Consider the following 12,748-nt stretch of genomic DNA (forward strand, 5'->3'; position numbering starts at 1 on the left):
ATAAGAGGATATAATTGTTACTGAAATCTGGAATGTCACCTGAAAGGCACTTTTTGGATGATCCAAAGGGAAGTGATGTTTTGGACAAGGTTTTTCTGTGTTGTATGGTAGGTTTGGGGGGGTAGGGGGGGTTGCTTGTTTTTCGTTACCGCCTTGTACAATTTTGCCTGGTGGATCGATGAAAAGTGCAAACCACCTGTAAAAGCAGATCTAACTCTACTGTAGGAATGGCCAAACTAAAGTTTGCCAGACAGTCTCTTCTCCAGTCTCCTTTATTTTTTACCGACATGGGAACAGAACGCCGTGTTTTCCAGCTTGCAGGCTAGCGTATGTGCTGTATGCCTTTGACCATGCAGTCCAGTAAAAAGCATGTTCTCCTTGGTGGCAGAGTGGTTTGTTGGTGGCCCCTTCCCCATCCTGATCACGTGTGTCAAATGACGGTTGGTAGACTGCAGTTTAGGTCAACCTGCAGTCTATGGCACATGAATCATAGCAGGAAAGAAACTGGGACACTGCAGCTATTTGAGGTATCTTGAAGGTTGCTAGGGAAGGAATGTCCTTGTTCTTAATCTCTTCAATATTGTGGCTGCTTCCCACTATGGTTCTGGTGCAAATAAAGCCTCACAGGTAAGTAAGTGAATGCAGATGATATGGGGATGGTAAGTGCATAGGTATTTGAAGGTGTGTAGAGACTAAATTTTGGGATGCAAGTGCAGAACAAGGCTGGGGCAATAAGAAACCCGGCATAGCACTAAGCTGCACTGTGTGATTGAGGGTGTAGAACTGTGATTCTGTTTTGGAGAATGGGATTTCATAGATCCAGCATTTTCCTTAAACCTGCTCTGTCAGTGACAAATGATATTGCAGATAGTGAGTGTCATTTCAGTGTAATAGAATTCTTCTTGTTAATTTACTTAATTCTTCCACTGTAAATGCTGTAGTTTTATGGATTTCAGATCATTTTGAATGTTGATGTTGAATTATGACTGCTTCACAAACAGGTGTGCGCTCTTAAGTGGCTTCAGGTTTCCTTTGAGGTTTAGCCAGAAAAGCAGGAATGGCTATGTTAGGATGTTGAAAGTTAGAGGTCAGTTTAATATTTCACAGACACACTCAGAATCTAGTGGTGGTTCGAGTCTAGTCACGAGACAAACAATATATCTTGCCATTAATTATTTACATACTATTTATTATTTTATGTGCTACCTAATCTGTGATTTTGAAGATCATAATGAGACCAGACACCTGCCAAAATGTTCTTCCTTTAATTTTTGTTGTTTCTGTAGTGCTCAGTTTTATAGGCAATTCTGTTTTGGATGTTTCTGACTGGTTGAACAGGAGATGCATTAAAGTGTATTAACGCCCATTTATCAACTTGTTATTTAAGTGTCAGCAGCCAATTTTGAGTTCTTTGCTGCACTTGGTCTGCCTGTTTCAGTTTCAAATGTGGACATCCATACCAAGAGATGAAGGCATTTTCAAAATGATTTTATTGGAGAGCCTTTGTAGCAGTAGCTGTGGCTAGTGTGCTGGGTATTGTGCAGGTGCCACATGTGAGGCCATGTAAAAATTTGGAGAAATCTATATGTAAAAAATACCTTGAGGATTATCTGATGTTCTACTGTAATGACCACTGAGAGAGTTTGGTAGTTATATTTTCCTGTCCTCAGTAGTGAAGAGCAGCTTAAATCCTAAAGGAGGGGGATTTGTATTCCTTCAGAAACTGTTATTCTTTGGTGTACGTTGTAACTTGGTGTCTACAGTTATTCCTTCTAATGTTTGTTTCTTTCTGTGATTCCATGGTGTGACTCACCAGAACCTATTAGCACTGGTCTTTCTTCAAGTGATTGTATGTACATTCACACTGTGTCTGTGTTTGCCTATTTGTTTGAAAAACCAGATTCTTTTTTTTAAGTAGGTAGTGGTGGTCTTGCCTTAGACTTTTCTTTACCCTCTTTCCTTAGCCTCTTTCCCGGAGATAAAAATTTGAAGTATGCACATCGCTGTTTCCTTTTACCTAAAACAATTAATCTAGATTTAATTGCTTGTCTGGTTTTGATTCTTCAGCTTCTTTGGTACCTTTACCAGTATGATTTTTTTTTTCCTGTTTTTTATTCCTTGCTGTGCCACCTGGAGGAATCCATGTGTGGTCACCCGTTTTCAGTTGCATATGCCCCGTTGCATCATCGCAACTAAGGTTCCCCAAGTTTACTTTCTATCCCTGACTTCCTTGTGACAGCTGGATTCTCTCTAGGAGCCCTTTCAATAATTCCTCCGCAGCCTGGCCTAAGCACTGACAGGTGGACTGCTGCTTTCCTTATGCTAGGAGCATAATCACAGAATCATAGGATGGCTGAGGTTTGGAGGAACCTCTGGAGATCATCTCATCCAAACCCCCTGCTCAAGCAGGGTCGCCTAGAGCACATTGCCCAGGATCAAAGCTCTAGACCGTCGAAGGTGACGTTGGCGATTCCTCCATTCTGGTGATCACAAGTGCCGTGGTTCCAGATCTGTTTCTCAAGCATGTGCCTATCCCGTCCTTGACATTTGTGAAAGCTGAGCATTTGGGCTACCTGTCAGAGGCTATTCTCAATTTTATAGTAATATTCTTAATTTTATTCTAAATTTCTGAGCATAGGAGGAAGTATTTTCCTTTATTGTTCTGGCTCCTGCCTAGGATTCTGTTTCTTTTTTTTTTTTTTCTTTTTTCCCCATGCTAAAATAAAGATGGCTTAGCTGCATGCTTCTATATTGTTTACTTAGCTGCACAGCCCACCTGTAAGTTGAGACTGTATTTCATTCTTCTGCAGGATACTAGAAACCTGTGAAAGCTATATCAATTTTGTTAAGCTCTGGATGTTGTTTGTAGAAAAATTGTTATTCCAGTTCTTTTCAGATTTATAACACTTCTGCATCACGCTAATGGAAAAGAGGATGCTTTCACAGTGAGACATTTGACTGATGTCCAGGAAGTGTAAGCAAAAATGTTGTTTTCTGTGGGATATCTTGTAGGTGAGCTGAACTGGGAAGCCTATCTGCAAATTTTGAGGAAAAGATAATCTTCGCTATGGGGAATTTCCTCATTGGAGTCTTTAAAATATAGTTTCTGACACTTTTAAAGAACATTGAGACACATACTTCCTAGGTATAATCAGGGCTGCATGAGACTCTGATGTTTAGCAGTGTGATGTTTAGCTGTTGGAGCGTGCAGTCTTTCATAAGAAAAGCTAATTTATTTATGCACTGTGTATGTTCAACATGCAGCTTTAAAAAGTCTTTGTTGAGCCTTTTCCCTAGGTTGGTGTAAGGGCTTGTTTTATGTGGGCTGAGGAAAATGAGATTTAGCTACTTTTCTCAAAATGTCATGAGAACTGAAAAAGCAGGGGTAATACTAGACTCAAGTATTTATTTTATAAACTGTAAGAATTTGACAGAGGAAGTACCTTAACTCTAGTGTTGCTCTGTAATTATTCATTTGGCTGGAAAATTACCGCCTTCTAAAGGCTAACCCCGATGCAACTTTGCCAGGAATTGCATTACTTGAAAAACAGTAACACTCAAATGAATGTACCAGCTCCAGGTGAAATGGACTGCTGAGCATACTGTTGGAAGCAGTCTGAGTTTTATTAAATATGTATCCCAGTGTTGCAATTTGCATTCCTTTACAGAATGCTTATATGGTTCTGAGTGGCAAGGATTTTTCTCTGTATGGTGGTGAAGGACGAGGAAACCAGAGTTCAGTACAGCATACAGTAGGGAGTTAGGATTTAAAATAGTAAACATCTGCGCAAGTAGAAGGTGAGTCCTGGTTTGTAGATTTTTCTACTCCACACTCCTCACTGAATCCTTGTGAATTGTATCTCTTTAACTGTTCCTCTCCATTCGTTGATAGTTTTCCTTTGTGTTAAAAGTATTTTGCTATTTCTCTGTCAGTTATTTTGACACTAATCAACATTGCAGATCTTGTTTTGTTTGGTGTCTGGGTACATCATAAAAAGAGTTGCTGAAAGAGTTCAATTATAATATCGGCGGCTCTGCCAAATGTATTGAGCTGTTCTGAAAAGCGACTTGTCTTTTCTGACCCAGATACACAGTTTCCAACCGTGGTAGATGCTGCCAGAAACATGCTTGGCAGAAGGCCAGCAATAAAATTATATTGCAGAAAAACACAACATATTTTCAGCAGCACTTTATATGATGTGACAAAAAATTACCTGTCTCCTGGATGCAAAGCAGAAGTTAAAATAAACTTGCAATTTCAAGTTGCAAGCCTCTTATTCTGACTCCAACAAAAAAGGATGTAAATCCCACCTTTTCTCACCCATTCTGTATAAATTGCAGTTCTTCTCTGTTACTATGTCTGATACACCCCAGTCTGTTAGACAGTCGTTCTTTTATGGTATTAGCAACCTCCGTTGTCCCTCCTGCTCTTCCTGCTCTGTTAACATCAACTTTGGGTACTGTTAGGGGGGTGTATGCTATAAACTGTAGTTCTCATGGGCAGATGCTGGTGTAAGGGTAGATTAGACGGGTGGAGGCTGTTTTTAATGTTTCAGCTAAATACGGCTGGTATGTGCCTTCCTGATGTAGCATCCAAAACGATTTTCATGGTCTTTTAGTTGGCCTGGCCAGGTGCCTAAACAGCAGCTCATTAAAATGAGGATTTAGAGGACTACAGTCCAGTGTAGAGTGAGCCTGCTTCTCTTCCCTGTCGTACCAGCAGTGTCTCTGCGCCAGGTGCTGCTTCGTGCTGCTGGAGGACATGAGGGCTCAGGCTAATCAGGTAGTTTGTGTCTCCTTTCTAGAGGTGTATAGCTCCCTTATTTGGATGTGAAATTTCAACCCGTACGGAGCGCAAGTACTTGTTTCTCCTGCTTTTCGCTTTTCTCTTCACAAGCATGCAAAGGTAGCTAAGCATATACATTACTTCTGGCTATTTAAATGTCGGTCTCTTGGGAATACAACTGGCAGATGCAGGAATAAACCCTACTACAAGGCCTCGTCTGAAATTCTTTTCCTTGTTTGTCTTGTGCCAAAGCATAAACTTCCTCTGTGAAGGATGGGATGTTTAATGGAAACATTGTTAGACTGTCACTGTGTTTTAATAACATAGCTAATGTGTCAAATTCCCAGTGACTTAAAATCACTTTCCAGAATCTTCTCAGCTCCTCTGTGACCTGGTTTGGCGACAGCAAGCCTTCACAGTTTAGGGCCACGTGATACAGAGGCAAAGTGGCTTTCTCAAGATTACCAGTGGTCTTGTTAGTGCTAGCAGCTTTTCCTAGAAATCTTGTTACAAGTGCGGGTGGCAGGCCCCGCATAGGACAACCACGCGTTTTACTGTTGTGCTTCTTAGTCTGAAGATAGAATTGGTCCAATGACTACCTTTGTTCAACTCCTCTTGCTTGTCCTTGAAGCTTGAAGCCTCTCTTAAAACCAACATAGTTACTACCTATTTAAGGCAGAGTTTTGAAAGATGTTGGTGTTTTGGCTTCTTTCATGCAGTGAAAGATTAAGCTCAGTTGTAGCTGTAAAACATATGTTTTCAGTCTGTTTCAGAGTTTCAAAGAGCACTGAAAAGCGTTCCGTTGATCCAGCATTGTACCCTGAGGTATGCCTGTTTTCAGACCTTTTGCGGTAGATTGCAGACTTGCCTTCTAGACAACAGTCTGCTCAGCAATTTACTGAAGCACCAGAATTTGCTCAGCCAGCCATCTTTGTCCATCTGCCTTCGATACACTTTACGAGCTGATAAGCAATAGCTTGCAATAGTCTTCAGAGGGAGTCCAGGCTGGAGTGTTGCTTGGAGTCTGGAGACGTTGCATGGGCTATTGGCTGAAGTCAGCAACGCACTCCAGTACCCTGCTCTGCGCCCGGGATGGAATTGCCAAGTCACAATTGCAAGAGAGGATAGCAAACTGCAAATGTGAAATGTAGGAGTCACAGGGAAGAACAAGTACGTGGAGAGATCTGGGATTTAGTTTGAAGAGAGAGCTACTTTGAAATAGATAGATGATCTGAAAGCATGTGTAGTCTCTCTAGCATGCCATCTGCTGACTCAAAAGCATATTATTATTCTAGAAAAACAAAACATAAAGAGTCTGGTCGCTTTCAGGGATGGTGAAAACTATTAAGTTTGGAGGAGCTTATGACAAGATCATAGGATAATAGTGCCAAAGCATTAATTTTTGCTTGATTTTCCTCCCAGCTCTCCCTGCTTGGCTTCAGAATCTCTGAAAGAAGGGATCTGGTCCTATGAAAGAGTATCTCTTTCCCTGATCGTTTCCAGGAAGCTATTTGGTAGAGTGTGAGTATACCTGGGTAGGGTATATAGCCTTTGTGGTAAGAAACAAGGTCCTTCAAGGTTTTTTATTAGCTTGCTTTTCGAAAGCATTTTTAGTATGACCACATTTAAGTCCTTTGGGGTTTCTTCCCTGGCAGCCTTTAGTTGCCAGAGTAGACAGGCCCCTGCAGATTGTTCTTGCCTCACTTCTCTTCATTTTACCCTCCCCTATATCAGTTCTGTTGTATGAGATACAAAGAAATAACTATTGGGCACTAGCTGCCAAAGCTATTGGTCCTGTAAACCTACTTTATTTCTTCTTAAGTGGGGAAAGCAGTAAAGAAGAATTTGCTGTTGCCTTTCTCTTGGCATGTTCAAATCTCTATGGGATGCAGCATTTTAATTATTCCTTCACACCCCTGAGGTTAAAGCCATCTACTCAGCTTTCAAGTCATCTCTCCTATCTCTGTGCTGTTGCCAAACGTGCTTTTAATCTCTAACAATGTCAAGTCTCTTTGATAGACAATAAGCAATGTATTGTTGGAGAAGCAGGACTGACATTTAGGAGAAAAGCAAAACATTTGAGTGTATCTGTCAGTTTGCAGAAATCTGCCAACTGGGTTTCCAACTGCTGCAAAATATCACTGAAAAGCTGATGCAACAATATGTGCAATGAAAGAAAAACAGGAGTTTTCTGCAAGGACCTGGGTGTTGTGCTATGCAGTGAGCTTATAGTTTCCTCTCACTCTCACGTTACCTGCTCTGTCATTCTGCTCTTCTGTTGTCTCACAAAGCATTTATTTGCAGTTCTTTCTGCTGTCAGTGCTGGTGTTTGTTTCCTAGTTTAGTACAAGAGGGGCTGCTCTTACAGGATCTTTTAACTGTCGTGTTCTGTGAAAAGCAGTACAAGGGCAGAAAAGGTAGCGTGAATGGTTTTAGCCAAATGTTCTCACAATTCTTTTGCGTTCTGGTTTTTGTTGTTATTGTTGAATTTATTATAATCCACTTGCCTTTTTAAAATGTCAGCTTACAGTTGTTGCCACCTGAAGTCTTGGTTCTTGTTGTACAATACCTGACACACTCAGGATCCAGGTTTGCACTGGGAATTCCAGCTTATAATTATTTTTTGATAATTAACTGTAGTGTATTTGATTCCTAATGAGCACCGTAAGTGAAAAATAGAGACTTCTTCCTCAGCTAGTTTCATAGGGAGCATATTTAATGCTTTGGATTTCTAGTCATCTCGGTGTCAGAAGTTTAGGTTGTCAGTTGGCTGACAAACCATACTGAGATAAGTGGCATGAGAAATTGGTTATGTGCATGTGGGCACGTTACAAAAAAGTGGCTTTCTGTCACGTCTACTTTTTGTTCAGGAATAAATGGTGCAGTGAGTGCCCCCCCCCCCCCCCCCCCCCGAAGCCTACCGGCTTTAATCAGTATTTTGGCTTAATGTGCTGCATTGAACAGTTATTGGAATTAACAAGTTGTTTCTTCTGTTTTCAAGTTTCTCTCTTTTTTGCAGGTGAATTAAAGAAAGTGACTCCCAGAGCATCTTGGCTGTATGAACTCTTGAGCTGTCAAGGGATTGAGAGGCTTATGAAGAGGTTCTGTCAGGCAAAACAGTGCCTAGCAAAGACACCGAGGAGGAGGGAAAAGGAGAAAGGGAGGGGGAAAGAACTGAAACACTAACAAACCATGGTAGGTATCTGTCTGCTTTCATGGGGTTGCATTAAAAAATATTCTCCGCTCCCAGCCTTGCATGGGGCATGGTGAAACAACGGTAAAGGGATTTTTCTGACCTTGCACAGAATTAGAGATAGTACTGCATGCTTTGAGCAAAGCAAATGAGGTTTGATATATTGTCAGCCTTTTTAAACCAGAGAGTTGAGTCTTGTGAGTCTGCATTATATGAATTATTAAATACAAATGAAGGGGATGCTTGTCAGATTTTTTAATAAAACTAGCATTAGCAAGCTGTAGCAAATGGCATGGGTGACCTTGAACTGCAGATAGCATAACCAAATGCTCATATTCCCCTTCCACACCTTTCTCACAAAAGCAAATGTTGATTATTCATATTTGCATATGTGTGTGGGAAAAGCTGATTGAATATGGTTCTGTGTACATGTTGTTAAAGTGTAGATATATGTGTGTAAACAATATACACCAAGTATATTAGATGACTAAGTGGGGAATCATTTCTAATCTCCCTAGTATCAGTCGCAAATTAGGAATGTCTGAGATGTTGAATTTTTGTGAAGAATTAGGATGGTAAGATTCCTGAAGATGTGTTCACAAAAGGGGAATAAACCCACCCAATTCCTGAAAAATAGCTGTGAAGAGCAGTTTAAGCTTATTTATATACATTTTAAGTCCTCTAAGTGTTATTGTAGAGTGAAAGAAAATGAGAATAAATGTAATAAATTTTAGATACGGTTCTCTAACATTTGCATAACTGATTGCTAATGATAGATAGCCAGGATTTAATTTAAAAAAAAAAAAAAAGACTCAAGCCAAGATTTCTAAGATTTTACCTGCTGTGGATACAGAGTACAAAGGAAGAATAAAAAACACTTGACGCAGCAAAGTTCTCAATATATCGTATCTGAAGTATAAAGTGTCTTGGCTGCTGTGAATTTTTTTTTTTATTTTTCCTAGCCTAAATTCTCATGAGGAATTGATCTTGCCAGTCCCTGTTTATTAGAAAAGAAAACAAGTGTCTTCTAATTTGAGTTACTAATTTGTTACTGTTTGACTATTTTTTCCTAATTTCACAAGATGGAGATGGATGGGAGTGAATTAATGAATCCAGCTCATCAGTTTTCATTGCTGAACTGCAGCTTTCTTTGATTATTCTTCTGTATGTGTCCAAGTTGTGGCTAAGACATGAGAGGGACCTCCTGGAAGCATTTTGCAGTCTTATGAAAGCACTGGGGGGGTACACTAGACCCCAGCTGAGTTTCTTGTGCTATCTGAATTGTCCACATGGCTAGGAGCACAAAAGTTAGGGAAAGGATTATGTAACATCTCCTTTTGATGGAAGGGACCTGATGAATGTATGACCTAAGAAAACGTGACCAGTTCCTTAGCGAGGGGTCAACCCAGAGGTCATTCTTGTCCCTAATTGTGTGTGCTGTCACAAGCCTGTGAAGCAGGGAAAAAAATGAAAGTTACTTATGCTATTTAATGTGCAGGGGGAACAGAATTTTGGTTTGATGATTCCAAATTCTGGTAGGCTGTCAGCAGTTATCCACGTGTGTCTAGAGCAAACACTATTTAGAGCTCTTCCTGACAGAGTTCTGTGCTGGGAGAACAGCTGGTCCAAGTCACTCTCTGGATGGGCTAGGTCTCGTCTGGACAGCATAGCAAATCACAGGCTTCCTAGCACAAGTCACCCAAGCAGTTAGGTTTACCTCCCTCAACAATATCGCTCAGGTCTTTGAGTCTCACTGCAAACTGTCTTTAACTGGCACTCTAATCCCTTCCATTTTCTACAAAATTATTTCAAATAATTAATAATTAATAATTATTTCAAAATTATTATTAAGTCTTTCTTTACCAGTTTGTCTTCATCTTCATTCATGCTTTTGTCAATCCCTGTGCAGTTCGCTAGAACTCTCTTGGTAATATGTATTGCCTGTAATTTCATCTGCAGCAGCAGCCAAACCATAAGGGAATGGCTATTTAATTGCCTTGTTCTAAGATGGGTTGCCATTGTCTCTAGCATAAGTTGAGGAGAGACAGCTGATCTCAACATTTCCAGAACAGGCAAAGTTGTATTTGGAGAGTGTCATTGCCTTTTTCAAAATAGGAATCTCCTCCCCATTCTCCTTGTCTGCCCTCCTTTCCACCTGCTTTACCCAGTCTGTTTTCACCCCTAGGATACTTTTGTTCTAAGTTTCTCTACCTTGAAATGAAGTTACCTTCTGGAATAAGGGCCCTGGATTTTCTCTTTACAACTGATCCTCTGAGCTAACCAACTGCAGAAGGTTTAGACAAGTCAACAAAAATTACTGCAATTCCTGATCTCCTTAATTTCTGCAGGTATTCCAGGGTAGGGAAGCCCCTGTTTCTTTCAGGACTCACTACTTGTATCTCCATGGTAGGTAGGTGCTTCAGGCAAGATCAGGGCCTAGATGTTTTCTCGCTGACTTTGAAAACTTAGTCTAAATAAACAAGCTAGTCAAAGGACGAGGGAAGTCCCAAAGGCACATAACAGTGAAATGAGTTACCCAAGGTCCTAGACTGCCCATGGCAAAGCTGGGAATGCAACTCAGTGTTTTGATCCCCTGCTTCTGCACTCTACCCTTTCACTTAGCCAGAGCTGCTGCTCCCCTCTTAAAGAGAAGCTGGGGAGGGGAAGTCAAAGAAATGAGAATGACAAAAGGAAGAAATAAAAAAGAGAACAATGAAGGTGGAAGGAAAAAAAGTAATGGCAAAAATGAAAATGAGAGGGGGGGAAGTAACAAGAAAATGAAAACTGGGGAGAGAGTAGTAAGTGGGGGGGGAAGCAAAGGGGAAAAAGAAGTGAGGGGGAAGCAATAAAAAATGGGAGGTAAAAGTAATGACAAAAGAGAATGAGGAAGAGGAAAGGAAAATAACAAGGTAGGGAAAGGGAGGAAAAATAATGACAATAGGGGAGTAATGAAAGAACAAGCTGTAGAAAATACTTTTCTAGCCTTTGCAAACTGGTCATTTACTGGACTTGACCCTATTTTGTATTTGCTATAGCTGTATGCAGGAGTAAAGAGATTTGTCTAGCCATAGACCCACGGTTTTCCTTTTTCTCATTTGTGACTAGTGTGTGCGGTGTCACAGCCCCTACTTACGAAGGACACACGAGACGAAGAATGGGATTCAGCTTGCTTAATTTTTAAGTGCCTGTAACAGCTATCTGCTCTAGTTGTCTAGACTTCTGCAGTCACGTGTAGGTGTGGGGGAAAATGCACCTCTTAAACACATTTCATCTCATCCTAAAGTAGACATCAACATGAACTGTGCTCCAGGTGTGCCTATTCCTCTTAGCAGCCTATGAAGGAATTCTGGAAGAGTCAGATGGCATCTAACATCAGGTGCTATAAATCCTACCCAAAGCCTTATACATTTTACCAGCTTAATGCTGGTTTTGTGCTGCAGTTTTTTGTTTTTTGTTTTTTTTAATACAAAGGTAAGAATGATTATAGGCTTGATTGTAGGCAGTGGTCATTCTAAAGCACTTTCCTGTATCTGTCAAGGAGGATTTCCATTCAAACAATGTTTTTCTATTGATGATCCAATAACTTTGTTCTTTTTTCCCCCCCTTTCCCACTGTTTCCCACTTCATAACAGAGATCTATCCGATCTTTTGCTAATGATGACCGCCATGTTATGGTGAAACATTCAACCATTTATCCATCTCCAGAGGAACTTGAAGCTGTCCAGAACATGGTATCAACAGTAGAATGTGCCCTTAAGCATGTCTCTGACTGGATGGATGAAAAGAACAAGTCTACAAAAAGTGAGGCTGATGCGGAAGTGAAGGAGGAAGCTGCAGAGAGCAATGCCAAGTGAGTGACTTGAGCCTCACCGTGTATTTCCGTACTGCCCTGAATGGGTTCCTTTCGCTGTAAATAAGCGTTGTAGTGTTGTTGTTTGATCCTGTTGCGTATGAATGTTCTTAGGAAGAAGTGGATATGTCTGGACTTCTTGAGAAGAGAGCACATAAGGTGCATGTAATAGTAATAGCACATAGGGTGAGGGGAATAGTAATAAACCCAGTGTGGGCAAAAGCTGCCCTCTACTTCTTTCTTTATTTTAATGAGATGTTATGAAGCTGCACTTAACAGACAAACTTTTTAGTAACTTTAAGTGAATGTATCTCCTGATAACACTCACATTCAAATCCACAGCCATGTAGCTTAGGCTCTCTTTCAGGTTAAGAAACAAAAAAAGATTTTATAAACTTGTTTTGTTTATCCAACAGCCTAACTTGTCTATGGATCCGTTACCATATGTTACGTAGTTCTATACTGAGTGAAACAGCTGTTGCAATATGCCCCAGTCTACTGCCTGATACGGTGCCAAATTTTGTTGTTCTAGCATAACTCTGGTAGTTTAGGAAGCAACTGCAACAGCCAGCTCCTTTTTTTTTTTTTTTTTTTTTTTTTAAAGTTTCTTGGTATAAAACTTTAATTTCAGTACTTCTGACTCCTCAGTGCTTTCAGGATAATCAGAGTTTCACATCCTCTCCAGTTCAGGTAAGTGTTCTATCCAGTTTACAGATGAGCAGGTGAAGCAATAGGAGAGCAACAGCAAATTTGTCATGACCTGAAAGACTCGACTTCCAGTTCGACAATAGTTCTCCGTTGAACTTCTTCAGACTTAATCTGATTGCATGCATAAAGTAGCCTGTTCTAGAAATGTAATCAGAGGACTCTCTGAATTTCGTATGATATGTGGAACATTAAGAAAGTCTGCTGCTGTATG

The 12,748-nt window shown here is 40.5% G+C and overlaps 1 protein-coding gene across 18 annotated transcripts in view; it reads left to right on the forward strand.

The window, feature by feature from the left end:
- The window catches only part of STRBP (spermatid perinuclear RNA binding protein), an 82,337-nt gene that overhangs the window by 23,785 nt on the left and 45,804 nt on the right, over positions 1–12,748 (forward strand). For 11 of the 18 annotated variants that reach the window (XR_011135624.1, XR_011135625.1, XM_068914642.1 and 8 more), the window contains 2 exons: positions 7,806–7,981; positions 11,612–11,829. Coding sequence is in view for 16 of the 18 variants with exons in the window: in XM_068914642.1 (XP_068770743.1) it covers positions 7,979–7,981; positions 11,612–11,829 (221 nt within the window). In the remaining 2 variants the exon portion in view is untranslated. Of the gene's footprint in view, positions 1–6,288; positions 6,308–7,787; positions 7,982–11,611; positions 11,830–12,748 lie in introns of those variants that run through there. The other 7 variants (XM_068914636.1, XM_068914637.1, XM_068914643.1 and 4 more) reach the window with 4 other exon arrangements.

The sequence above is a fragment of the Struthio camelus genome, chromosome 20 (genome assembly GCF_040807025.1).
Source record: "Struthio camelus isolate bStrCam1 chromosome 20, bStrCam1.hap1, whole genome shotgun sequence".
NCBI classification, from domain to species: domain Eukaryota; kingdom Metazoa; phylum Chordata; class Aves; order Struthioniformes; family Struthionidae; genus Struthio; species Struthio camelus.